Here is a 14972-nt window from a genome sequence, read left to right as displayed (position 1 = left end):
CTTTCCATATCCATTTATCTATCATATCATATGTCACACCATATCGCCACATCACATACCGTGCATCATACTATGTCACGTATCAGCATATCATACATACCATAAACGTATTATACACACAGTATACCATTTATTATATTATGCCATGTTACTATAAGCAAACTATACACATACCATATCAGCATACCACACCATACCATAACCATATTATACTACATGTTATATCATATCATATGTCATCACACCACGTAAGCATATATCATATCACCATTTATCACATTATATCACATATAACATGTTATACAAGAATACCATATACATTATCGTATGTCACATATCAGCACAATATACCATATACCATACCACGTCATTGTCAGCACACACCATATGCCATACATGTCATATCAGCATATCATGCACCGTACCATCACATACCGAATCATGCCACATCATATACCGTACCATGTCTTGCACACACCATATCACTATATACTATACTACACAACATAATCATCGTATATCACATACCATACAATGTCATATATATATACCGTACGTCATACTATATATCAATATGTACTGTATAATAGCGCACCATATACCAATATACCAGTACACCAGATATACTGTAGCATGCATGCCACCACCATGTACCATATCATGCCATGCCATGTACCATATACTACTCATATACCATATATCATGCAACACAGCATGTATCGTGCCATACCACATCATATTATCGTACATCATGCACTATATACCGTACCGTACATGTACCATGCAATATGTCATGCCGTTTATACTGTCAACCACATGTATGTCACATCATATCACAGACCATATCATATGCCGCATATATCACATATCATTACACGTTATCACAATTAAGCGAAAAGTTAAGGCTTAAATATAATTCCGAAATTTTTATTCAGGAATATCTAATAAGGCATTAGAAATGATACATTTCATGATATAATAATAATAATTGTTATTATCAGGGAACGTATTTTTTTTATCATTATAATCTCAATTATCATTTATAGTGTAACCCCATTGTTATTCTCTATATTTATTGTAATTCATTATTTTTTTATTCTCTTCCCATTCCCACTTAGTTCTTTCTAAATGCCAGTCATACGAGTCGTGTGAATTATTTTTTCAAAATGGCTACAATTTGAAATTATCATTGTTGAGTTGTAATTTTCGAATATTCCGAATAAGGAAGTGCTATGAGATAATCAATCAGCACTTTAGATCTAAGAAAACTATACTGCACACTAAACTGTTCATCAAATCTGTTAGTGATGTTTATGCGAGATAATCAGTCAACATGATCATTTAGATTTCGTAAAATTAAAATTTTTTTTTTAAATTTTAATTTTTTCACGAAACTGGAAATTAGTTTCGAATAATTTCCATTATTCTTACTTTACAAACTGTTTTGCAAAAATTGAATTTGTAATGAATATTGTCTGATATTCTGTTTGGTATTTCCTTCTTTTTTTTCCTTCCTTTCTTTAATAGATTTTTTTTTTCAAACCCGAATTTAGGTTTCATTTAAATTTAATTTAACGCTTGCTCAAACTAAATTGTTTTTGCAGAAATTATATTTTTTTTTGATTTATGGTAATAGTTGAAGACAAAACAACAACAATACCAACTACTATTGCTACTGCAATTATTATCACTACTAATAGTTCTAGTATTACTGCTCTACTGTTATTATCAATAACGACGAATTTGAAATAAAATTGATATTTCTGGCCAATTATTTATTAAACTCATCCTTTTATTTCCGTCCTAATTTAATTCATCTATTATTTAATTGGTTATTATTATCAATATTATTACTGTTGTCAATAAATGATACAAGCTGCTCAAAAATAAAGAAGGGAAACAAGAAAAAAAGGAAGAAAAAAGGGAAAAAAAAGCAAAAAAAAACGAGAATGTGTAACGTGAATCAATATGAATATTGCTTGTAATTTACATGTCAATAATTATCTGGAATAAAAGTAAACAATAACAACAGCCAAACAACAAGAAAAAAAAAAAAACTAATAACACTAGTGATAATTGTTGGTTTACAAAACGGAGACATTACTACTAAAACAAACTTAAATCAGCATTGAAATTTTTGCTGAAAATTCTAAATGTGATTCAACCATCATACATATATTTCTAATATTGCTATTATTATACTGTAATGGAATATTGGCAACGGCCAACAACTTTACAATATCATTATTTAACACAATTTCATCTTATGCTAATAATAATATTATTACTATTATTTCCATTCTTACGAGTTACGTTTTGCAGTTCGGAAATTAATAATATTGATAAAAATGAACAACCAAAAACATTGGAATCAATTGATTCAGCAACTATTGCCGATACATCTTCTGTTAAGGTTTGTCTTATCAAATTTTTTTCTTTTTTTATCACACAAAATAAAAATTAATAAATATGACAATGTTGATGTAAAATAAAATTAAGTGAGTGGTAACAAATAAAAATTAGAGAAATGAAAAAAAAAAAAGAATGTGGAAAAAAAGCTAATATAAATTGCAACATGAATAATAATTAACTGATTTAGGAATTGTAGATTTCATTTGCATCCTTTAAAAACGCAATAAAATTACAAATGTGAAATACTTTATGTGCACATCATTCATAATTAAAATTGGATGTGTAAATTTAAGTAATTAAATCAATTAATGAATCTGATTTTTTTTTTTTAAAAAAAAAAAAACTCCTAACACATATGGAAAAGGAAATAGATAACGTGAATATATGAGATGAAATATCTATCAATGTCATTGATCGATCAATAATAATATATATTGATTTCTATGCAAAACTACAATTACTCACCATTTAAACAATTTTGATGAGCAATTTGGGATGAAAAAATAATTAAGGAACGGTGGATCTAATTAAAGTAGTAAAATGTGAAGTGAATGTCATCATTTAATGTGAGATTTTCTTCATTGCAATCTTGCCTTTGATGAAATAAATGAAAGGTTGGTAAAACGGTACTACTCAAATTAACTTTTCCATTTAATTTCCTTTTTCACATTCACTGCAATTGGATAAAATCTGCATATTCGTTTAATTCCCAATGATTCCCAATGAGGGACGAATTGGCGAGAAAAAGTCTTAAATAGAAAATATTTCATTGGCATTTCAAACATAAACATTCAAATAAATTTTCACAGATTGTAAAGAAAATTTTTTTTTAATTTAATATTGATGCCTCACAAAACAATAGGGATAAATAGATAAATGATATTAATTTAATACAACAAATTCTCTTAATGCATCTTATATGTTTATAAATGATAATACTTTGAATACATATTTATTTTTTTGCTACTTGTTAAAATAATAGGTTAATTTTTCAAGATTCCAGTATTTCAATGCAGTAATATGTATTGATTAATGACAAGTTTGTTGCTGATAAATAATCATTTCATATATTTGATTTGCTATCAAACCACTCGCTGTCATTCCACTTTTTGTCCACTTTTTATTGATTGACAAATAGAGAAATTCGTATATGTCAAAAAAAAAAAAAAAAAAAAAAAAGCATTATCTGTTTTTCTAAGTGATATAAAGCAAATGGAAAAATTTTTTTATATATATCAATAGACTAGAAAATTTTTGCGTCCTTTTTTCTCATTTTTTTTTCTGAAAAAAGAAAAGGAAAAAGTAATCTTTTGATTGGTTTTAAATAAGAAAATTTGGAATAATTTATGGAAAAATGCAAAAATTGATTTACATTTTATTTTATTATTTCAACCACTTCTTCCAATATTTCATTCAACTTTTAATCATTTAATTTTAAAGCATTGCAATAGTCTGGACATATGAGTATAGTTATTATTATTGTCATAGTTAAATTTTTTGTGAAATAAAATTTTGAAAATTTATTTTTTCTTTACATATAAAGTTGTAAATCATAATGTGAATAATTCATTGAAATAAAAATTATTTTAATTTGTTAAAATTTTGTTCTACGTTAATTTTGCTCATATTGATCTTTTTCATTTTTTTCATTTTTTTTTTTAGAATTAATTCATGTTGTCAAAAAAAAAAAAATCCCCTTATGACATATTAAATTTGCAAAGGAATGCTTTTTGCCTTAAAAATATCTTTGCTTAAATTATAAAATGACTAGGTTTTTTTTTTTTTTCAATAAATTTTCTTTACTCCAATAATTTCCTACTCTATATTTAATTCTTTCTCTGTTCATTCACTTCTTATTTGTTGACTTATTTGTTGCTGGAAAGAAGTGCTAAAGAATTCATGAAATTCCATGTTTATTCTAAGTCAGATGAACAATAGTTATAATAATAATAATAACAATAGTAGTTAATTAATTAACCTGCTAATAATAAGTACGAATGATAATAATACTAACAATAACGATAATGACAATAATAAAAACCATTAAAATATACGATTTTAAAATAAACTTGAAAATTCAATGAAATGAAACGCAATACTATTTGATTGTATTTTACATTTTAATATGAAACTTTAGCTCCATTTTTTTCCTTCTTTTTCCTTTTTCAATAGCGCTTTTTTCTGTTCTTTTTTCTAAAGTTTAAAAAGCAATTTGTAAGTGGCACAATATTAGAATGACAACGATAATAATTAATCAAAATTCTTTTTCATGGATGCAATTTCACTTAAATCATAAGTCATACTTTTTTTTTCATTCTATTTCATTTCTTTTCCCTTTTTTAGTGTCTTTTTTCTCATTTGATGATAAATGAAGCGATCAGATTGTGAAATATTAAAAATTTTTTCTAGCTAAAAGATACTAAGAAAAATTCTCCCGATTATTCATATAGCAGTATATTTCATGATTTTTGATCGCTGGAATTGCTATTAAGAATAATTTCGCTCCTTTTTTTGTAGAATTCTTTTTCCTTATCCAAATAAATTTCTTTCGAATGTTTATTATCATTTACATTATTCTTATTCTTTATTGTTATCATCATTATTGTTATTATTTATTATTATTGATCATACGATTATCATTTCTTCCTTCTGTTAATGACAATAAAAAAAAGTGTATGATAATAATAAAAAATAGTGTAAATGATAATAATAATAAAAAATTACTATTTTCTAATTATCATCATGATTATTATTATTTACAATTATTATTACATTTTCCTTTTACTATTACTAGTTTTACAAATATTATTTTGATGCTTTTTCTACCTTACAATATTATTTTTGCCATTATTAGCATTACTATTACTATTTTTTTATAATATTATTTCAATACTATCAATTTTTTTCAACAAACATTGTTATTTCAATCTTTATTTATTTATTTATTTATTTATTTTTATTTTTGATGCTTTTTTGCAACTTTCTTACTTTTTCCCTTTCTCCTTTTTTTCCTTCGTCCTCTCAAAATAATATGTTTTATAATATAAACTGAAATTAGGGATGAAAAAAAAGGGCCAATGCAATTTTTATCGCCGTATTTGCTTTCAACGAGTACGAATTATACACACAAATTTGTTGAATAAATTAAAACATAAATAGTAATTGAGTAAATTATCATCTAATAATGTTGATAAAATGAATAAAAAGTTTTCCATAAATCCTTTTTTTCATGTCAAAGTAATATATGATCAATAATTTGGATGACATTTTTTTTCTGGTGATTTGAAACGAATAAAATATTTAATTTAATTGAAAAGAAATGAATAAATGAGTAATTTCTTATGTTGCATTTTCTTTTTTTATCTTTTTCAGCTTTCTTTTTTACCGTCCCTTTTTTCTTTTTAATTATGCTTAACTTTTTTTTTGTGATTTTTTGGCAAATAAAATATTTTTGTTCTCCACATGTATAATCCAACACTTCTCTTTAAAACTGTTCAAATAAATTAACTTATCAACTACATATATTTTTCCTATGTTATTGTTGTTTGCAATGATAATTTTTGAGGAGAAGTAAAATAAATGTCGAAAGACTAATTTAAATATTTTAAATATGAAATCAACTTGAAATATATGTTTGGGATCAAGAAAAACATTATTAGCAGCAGTATTATTAGAAAAAATAAAAAGCGAATAAATTGACTTCCGATTCTTTTCTTAATTTTTAACACGCTCTTTTCTCCATTTTCATCTTTATTGACATCAAAATAAATATCATCTTCGATTTTATTAAAAAAGGAAAAAATTTATTCCTCATTTGGCAAATTTGGTAAAATTTTCTAGGACAAATAATTTTAAACTAATAAGAAATAAGATAATTTTATGCATATAAATCGTGGATTTTTACTTTCGATTAATTAATCATATAATTACTGCGTGTTTCTTAATTCAAAGATAGCTGAATAATTAGCTAATATTTATCTTTTTTTTTGTTTAAAAAAAAAAAAAAAAAAATCAACATTTGATTAAATAACTATTTGAGAATTTTTATAAGGATAAGAGTTTATCATTTCCGTTTCATCTATTCCTAATATTTTCACTTTTTTCTCATCCATTATGAACTTCTCTTATTCATCACCTTTCTTTAAAAAACGATAATTATTAAAAACTAATAATAGTATTTTTATAGAGATGAATTAGAAGAAAGAGGAAGAAACAAGGGGAGAGAGAGAGAGAGAAAAGAACAAAGTACTGTTTAAGATTAGTCTGTAATGTTGAAAGAGCAATCACTTTTTTCTTTTTCTCGGGACATTATTAAAGCTTTGAGAGAATCAAAACGGCGATAATGAACGGAATTTTTTTTTCTATGTTCCATTCGTGTCATCTGTCTGACAGACAATCCTTTTCGTAATGTCATTTATTTTAACAAACGGAAAGACAACAAAATGATGTCACATACATACACTTATATATATATATATATCTTTGTTGGTTTTAAAAATTTTACAAAAAAATGAAAACCGAAAATTCAAAGAAGAAATTATAAAAAAAAACTTAACGATATTGAAAATTTTTTGCAATGATATATTTATATAAATGTTTTATTATCATCCCGATTCGTTTCTTCCTTTCTTTTTCTTTTTTCCTTTCTTTTTTTTTTGATTAATTATTTATTCAACATATTTGATAAAGCGAATATAAGAATAAATGAATTAAAAAGAAGAAACCAAACGCTTTTTTTTGTAATTTAAAAACAATTTTACTTAAATTTTAAATTACCCTTACACTTTATTCATTCATTTCGTTCTATGCTATCATTTATGCGTTGTTTTAAGATTCACATCAAAAGAAGAAAAATTAGGATAATTTATCAATATGCATTATTTATTTGTTATTTTGATAGTACAAAAGTTTCACTAAAATTTAAATCTTTTCCTATTTCAAATCAATTTATGTTGTAATTGTCATTAAGTACTATAATAGGAATAGAACTATATGATTAGGAAATAATTTATAAAAAATTGATAACAATACATATGTACTTGTTACTTTATGCTAACTATAAATAAAGTAACTTAACATGTATATAGAATATAAAATACTGAAAGATTTGTAGATTAATTAACCGATTTTACTTGAAATCATTATGATTACCAAACAAAAATTTAGTAACAATAAGCCAAAAGAAAAGAGATAAATGAGAAAGTAAACGAGGATTGGAACAAAACATTGGAATAAAAAATGGAATTCTTTACGAAATTAAATAAAATGAAATGGAAGATTTAATTTCCGGATTGCTTTATATATATTCTATCCCAGAATCAGTTAATCTTTAAACATCCATTCAAGAAAAGCATAAATATTTTAAACATTGAATTTAAACATTCAAGAAAGTATAAATGCATAAACAATTCATAGGATTATCATTATCATAAAAAATGTTGATTAATTATTTCCTCTGGCATGATTAATTCCACTATTATGCATTAATACATTCTAATAATATGTCATATGATAACATTTTATAATGATTATGGTTGGACATGCAATGATGATGAAATGAACGAATGCGACTGGTTAAAGTGTTAAAAAAAAATTTCGATTGCATATAACATTTGTATTTCATCGTTAGTTAGATAATTATAGATTAAAATATTGTTAAAATAGATATAGAGAGGAAACGAGAAAAGAAGGAAGAAGAAATCAATGGAATATAGTTTACAATTTTTCCATGCATTTTCTTTTTTTTTAAATTATTGAAAAGAATTTGAATACTAGATTTTATTGGCAATTTATTTCAACTAGTTTTAATTTGCAGTTAAAAAAATAGCATTATTCATCATTGTTTAATTTAATCGTATGACTTTCTTTTTCGTTTTTTTTTTTTTTTTTTTTTTTTTTTTTTTTTTTTTTTTAAATTAAACGATAAAAATTTTTGTTCCTTCGCTTATTTCAATCGAAAACGTGACGTTTTTGGAAAAGATAATTTACTTTTGTTAGAGGTTTCTTTCGTTTTTTTTTTTCTCCTTTGAGCACTTTAGTCGCTATCAGTTACTTGAAAAGAGTGAAAAAATTCGAAAATACTTTTGCTTGTAGGGAAATATTAAATGGAAAAGGCGGTGGTGATATTGGCTTGTACTTAAAATAGTTATTTTGACCAATTTAAACAATCCGAAACTTATTTTTTTGCCAGAATTTAAAGAAACATTAAGTACTGATCCTTTTTTCTTTTTAAAAATGTCAAAATTTGAATTCACTGTTGGTTAATTGTATTATATGATTTTTTAAAAATTAGATCATGTGAATCATGAGATGATGACAAATGATAGTAAATATCCTATTTTCCGGATTATTGTATTTCTTTTAGATTTTATTCAGCATTTTTTTTTTAAAAGTTTTACTATAAATTATTAATTTATATTCTTAAATTCAAGCAAAAAGAAATTTTAGATTGTTTAAGCTTCCCATTTAAAATAATTTACAAAAATATACAAAAGAACAGAAGAATCTGTATCAAAACAGTCGAAATCGATCCGATCATGATAAAGCATGATATAAAAAATCAATTAATTTAAGGAAAAAAAAATGGTGACTATTACCATTTCTTGTATTATTGGGTAGAAGTTTTATTAACTATTACTAATTATTGCTTAATGAATAAACAAATATTGATGAGCGAATTAACAAAATGTTTTATCATATCAAAAAAGATAATGATCTTCTAAAACAGTTTAACCGAAATTTGAGAAAGAATAGCTGGGATAAACTAATAATTTATTTTCTTCATTCAAGTTTTATTTATTGTTATCAGAACGATAATGTTAGATATGGTAAACTGTACAGTATAATGTGATGTATTATCGTAGTACGTATGGTTGGTATAATATATCGTACGGTGTGATTATAATTTGTACAATTTAAATAAAATAATGGTGTAATTGTAATTTAAGAAAAAATAGTTGAGATAAACTAATAATTTCTTTTCTTAAATGCAACTTTTATTTCTTGCCATCAAAGTGATGTTGTTAGATACAGTAAATGTGCAATGTGATATAATGTATTATCTTTGTATATATAATTGGTATAATAAACCATATCCACGGTATGATTATAAATTGTACAATTTAAAATATAAAAAATAATTGATAGTGTTTGAATTAATTAATTATAATCTGTATTAATTATATAATTATTTTTATTTCAAATGTGTCTAGTGTCTGTTTTTAATAAATAATGGAATTAATGATTATTTATATTATGTATATATGTACACTAAATATTTTCTTATTTCTCCTTTCCTTCTTAAAAGGTTTTTTAAAGTCGAAGATATTTCGGATATTTTATCCATTTATATCTTCCTAAATAATATAATTATTATCATTACTTCACTAAAAAGGTTCGAATTGGAATTCTCAAGTTATTCTAGTTATTTTAAAGCAAGCAACCAAGAATATTATTTATTTAGGTATATGCAATATATTAAATTAAACTTATTAAGTCATGTTTTTCTGGTTTGCAAGAGTTTTTCCCAGTTTTATTTTGTAATTTTTTTTTTAAAATAAAAAATTTGGGTTATAAAAGCGAGGAAAAAAAGAATTTACAAGAATAAGAAAAAGGAGGGAAAAAGAGAGAGAGAGAGAGAAAGAAAAAGTGAAAGAGAAGGAATTTGTAAAGAAAAAAATTTTTCCATATCTGCTTTTTTTTTAAAAAAAAAAAAAAAAATATCAAGCAGATAGTTGAAATTACATTTGTAATATTAGCATTTTTGTACATACACTTTGAAAGCATCGTAAACGAGATGGAAAAAAAAAAAAGGAAAAACTTTTTCGGCTTTTACCTTAATAACATTCCATAGATGGATGATGAATCATTATTGTCCCGCTTTTATCAATTCTCCGCGGTAATATATACCATTATTATTTGATCCTCATAATATCTTCTGTCAATATATAACCTTTTTCTTTTTTTTTCTCCTACATTTATCCTCAATTTGCATTATAAATATTTGTAGCCATTTCATATTTTTTCATCTGAAAAAGAAAGAAAAGAAATAGCAAATGACGATTGATTTGAATATATTGGCTTGTATCTTTAAAAGGAAAAAGAAAAAAGCGAAGGAAAAAAGGAGTATACATTATCATGTAAATATAAAATAACACAGATATGATAGAAAAAATTATAAGAAACGTAATTTCTGGATCTGGTTTCTAGAATGATAATTGTTGTATATATATATGCTTCTAAAGCAAAAGTATAAATCTTTTTCGGAAAGAAAGAATTGGATTGTAAACTGAAAAAAAAAAAAAAATGAGGTGATAATACATGAAGTTGTTGAGGAGTTAAATTTTAGTTTTAATAATAACTAGTTAAACGGTAATTAGTTGCTTAAATATGTGTTAACAAATTATTTTAAAATTCATTTCAAACTATTTTTATTTATGTAGTAGGATGTTACATTCTTATTATCATACTGAAAATGATAATTAATTGAGTTTTTTTTTTTTTTTTTTTTTTTTTTTTGTAATTACAGGAAATGATGGATAATATAGAAGGATCAGGAAGTAGCAATAGTATGATAGAATGGTCTGATGATGAGGATTTAGGCGGTGAAGGTTCAGGTAATCAAAATGAAGGATCCGGTGATACGGAAGAAGATCAGGAACATGCTATAGCACCAATTATTACATATGCTGAAGATGGCCGGCATACGGAATTAATCGATCGAATTACTACTATTACTAGTACTACTTATCAAGGTTATATATTTTGCTTTATCAATTGCTTCATCAATAGTTCTAATATTCATTTTTGAAATTAAATCAGAGCTTAGTAAGTTTCAGTGATACTTTCCCTTATGCTACCAACATTAATTAATTAGATTAACTAATCAAATTTGCGAATCAAAACATTAAAACAAATTTTCGAATATAAAGTGATTATTTCTCAGCAGAAAAAAAAGATATAAGATATATAATTGAAATTTCACGTTAAGTTTTATACGGGAGAATAAGTTTATGATTTATTTTTCTACAAATATTAATTATAACACTATTTAATTTGCACTGCAACAAAAAATAATACTAATTATATGATAACTGTTAAATATAACCTTACTTCGCATATGCAATAGTATAAAATAACTTTAATTAGGTAATAAAAAATTAATTAAGTGATAATTATTAATTACATTACAATTAATTATGAATATTAATTATGTGATAATTGTCAAATACGATATTATATATTTCTAATGTAAATTTTGCACAGATCAGACGTTAGTAATACAAATTGCATTATTTGTAATTTATTCTTTTTTTCTTCCATTATATATTTTTTTCCCGATTGCTACAAAATTATCATTCAAACAACGATGATCGTACCTGCTGATATGATATCAATGATAGTAATAGAATGAATAATATAATTGTATTTCTGATTATTCAATCTTCCACTCACATGCAATTTAAAAAAAGCAAATTTTTTTTCCGTTGCTTTTTGTTACATTTTCTTTCCTTTCTCCTACAAAACAGTTTACTTTGGATAATATTAAAAGAAAAAAAAATTTTTTCTTTAATTTTTGAAGAAATTTTTTTAATCATATCACAATATAATTTTATTTAATATCTTACTTAACTTATCATACACCAATTTTACTTCATCAATAATGTTGATACTTATTATTAAATTATTAATTACGAATATAAGAATTTGATTTCATAAAGAAATTTTACAATTTTTGCATTCTAGATGCAACATTATTGATGCATAAAAAGCTCATAATTCATTTGAAAATAAATTTTGCAGAACCATCGTCGGAAACTAAATTACCAACCAGACCGCCTGTTATAGCTAAACCGCCAGAAGTTGGATCAACCGATCGTTCAACATTATCTGTGCTAACTGCTTTTATTATTATTATTTGGGTATCATTACTACTTCATTAAGGATACCTACCTATAAAATAACTGATAAAATCTTGGCAGTAAACAATGAAATATTTTTAAGGAATTTTTTGAAAAAGTTATTCTATCATAGCAAATTCGACTATTTATCCATTTTCAAATATTATCTGATAAATTTCAAGAAAAAAGCAAACTTGAATTATTGGAATTAAAAATTTATAAATGGGCAAAAAAATTATCGTTTAATCATTTGCATTTGACTAAATTGGATAGCAAAAATTTTCTTTTTCATGTTTTTCCTCAAAAAATAGGCAAATATATTCATTTATACAAATGGTGCTTATTTTTTTTACCTTTTATTTAAATTTAAAACTTCATAATTTTGAATATATTAATGATAATCATTGCATAACACATTCATTACATATACATGCTATGAAAAATATGCAAAAAATGAAATTACTTGTGAATTTTGAATTTTAATCGTTGTCATTGTCAATTTTTTTTCCTTTTTTCTATTTTTTCGTGTAGTTTCCATTCACTGTCCTCTCGTTTATATATTTATTCCCTTGTTTGTTTGTTTATTTATTTGTTTTTATGTTTGTATGTGTTTCCTATTATTCCTATTTCAATTAACTTTCCTTTTTTCTTTTATTTTGTCATTTGATTCATTTATTATTAAATCTAACTCTTATCACTACCATCCTTCTTCCTTCATTTATATCTTAAAGACAAATTTAACCATAAATTAGTGGAAAAACTTTTTACGAATTTATGCGACCACTATTTATTAAGATACTATTTCATAACACTTAAATGTTCTTATAAAATGCTGCCACGAATCTTTCCGTATGTTTTGACGTATCCAACTTTTTAATTGGAAGGGTAATCTTATGAGATATATCATTTCAAAAATTATAACAATGTCTACTTTCCACCACTTACTAAATTAAATTTTATAAATTTTCAAAAATTTGTGTTTAAGAAAAATTTCAATTTTTATCACATTATAATATTCCAGTGACAATTTATTGGAAATAATTCTAAATTAAATTTCTCAAATTTTGTTTTTCTTTCTCCTTTTCGTTTTATATCTTAAGGATTGAAAAAATGGAAAAAAAATTTTGAAATGAAGATTGTTAAATTTTTGAGTACAATTTTGATTTTAAATTTATGAAAAAATAATAAATTAAAGATTAATTATACTCTTCATATCCACTTGTTGAAATGCGTGAGTGTCACTAATACCACTGCCGCTTTTGATGTTTAGCTTACAAATTATCAATTCTTTCATTTGCATATGCTATTTGTTGTTCTGCTTTTTGTTGAATGATAAAATATTTCTCTGTTCATAGATTTAACGATTCCACTTTTTTCTGCGGCAAAAAATTTTTTAAAAAAAGAAAAGTTTACTTTGCTCAGTTAATCTTTTTATTATATGTAAACAATATTTCGTATTTGTTGTTTTTCAAAATATATCAAACGAAAAAATTTTTCCAATTATTTTTTTATTTCACTTATGTAATTTACTTTTTACGAGTTGCGCTTTAGTACTGAAGAAGTAAAAATGAAAGCGAAGGAGAGGAAAGAGAAAAAGAAAATTTTTTTTTTATTAAATGCACAAATTCAGTTCATATCCTTAGTTTTTCTTTCTTTTTTTTAAAATGAAAAGTTGATTTGATTTTTTATTTTCGTATTTTGATTATTGGAATTTTATTTAGGAAAAAAGGAAATAAACTGTTTTCTCAAAATATTCATATGTTTTGCATATTATTGTCAGTTTTAATTATGTATAGATATCACTATACTTATGAAATTAATTATTGCAGAAAGAGAAGGCGAAAAATGATTCATAATTGTTTGATGATAATAGTTTCACTGATAATATTTGTTGCATACAAAAGTGAAGTGATCGAAAAAAAGAAAGGACCGATTAAAATTTGAAAATGAAAATAAAATAATATAAATTAATATAAATTTTATAAGAAGCTAATATTTCTATTTTAGAAAAATTTTGTAAAAATCCAATTTGAAAATGATGTACAACTATGTTTAACAAATAATGTATAAAAAGATAATTGAAATAATAATGGCTATTTCAATAATTAAAATAATAATAGCTATTTCAAATCACCTATTTCTATCAATTTGTCATCAGTTAATTTTTTTATAAAAAAAAAAAAAAAAAATGAAAACAAAAAGCAAATAATTATTATGAAGTAATGCATGCATGAAGCAGATTTTCCTTCTGTTTCCACTTTTTTTTGCCACATTGAATAAGATGTCTTTCTGAAAGTAACTTTTAAAAATTTCACGAGTGACACTGAGTGAGTCACATCCAGATGAGTGAATCATTTAGCAAACATTGCTGTTTGTCTGTATTGACTTTTTTTTAATTTTTTAAATTATTGCATGATTAACAAAAGCTGCTTAGTTTGTTTTAACAGATAAGCGATTATTTTTATTTTTTTTCTGTTTCAATTTTTTTCATTTCAAAAAAAAGTTAAAAAGGACAAACAATGCTATTATATTTTTTATTTTCCTCCCACTCTTTTTGTTCCATTCTTTTCTTCTTTCTTTCTTTCTCTCTATCTTTTTTTTTTTTTGTTTGGAAAATTTGAAAGAATAAAATATTTAAATTAGTAGAATTCTTTGTTTAAA

The 14972-nt window shown here is 24.0% G+C and overlaps 1 protein-coding gene across 1 annotated transcript; it reads left to right on the top strand.

The window, feature by feature from the left end:
* Positions 1-633: 633 nt before the first annotated feature.
* Positions 634-12353, top strand: Bm11614 (Uncharacterized protein; the record flags this gene model as incomplete). Its single annotated transcript, XM_043075014.1, has 4 exons — positions 634-818; positions 2323-2413; positions 10940-11165; positions 12214-12353. 4 exons carry the CDS (start codon positions 634-636, stop codon positions 12351-12353), a joined length of 642 nt encoding a protein of 213 aa, XP_042930948.1.
* Between the last annotated feature and the right edge of the window lie 2619 nt (positions 12354-14972).

The sequence above is a fragment of the Brugia malayi genome (assembly GCF_000002995.4).
Source record: "Brugia malayi strain FR3 genome assembly, contig: Bm_v4_ChrX_scaffold_001, whole genome shotgun sequence".
Classification (NCBI taxonomy): Eukaryota; Metazoa; Nematoda; class Chromadorea; order Rhabditida; family Onchocercidae; genus Brugia; species Brugia malayi.
Note: the sequence above shows the minus strand (reverse complement) of the source record. Positions and strands in the feature narration are given on the sequence as shown.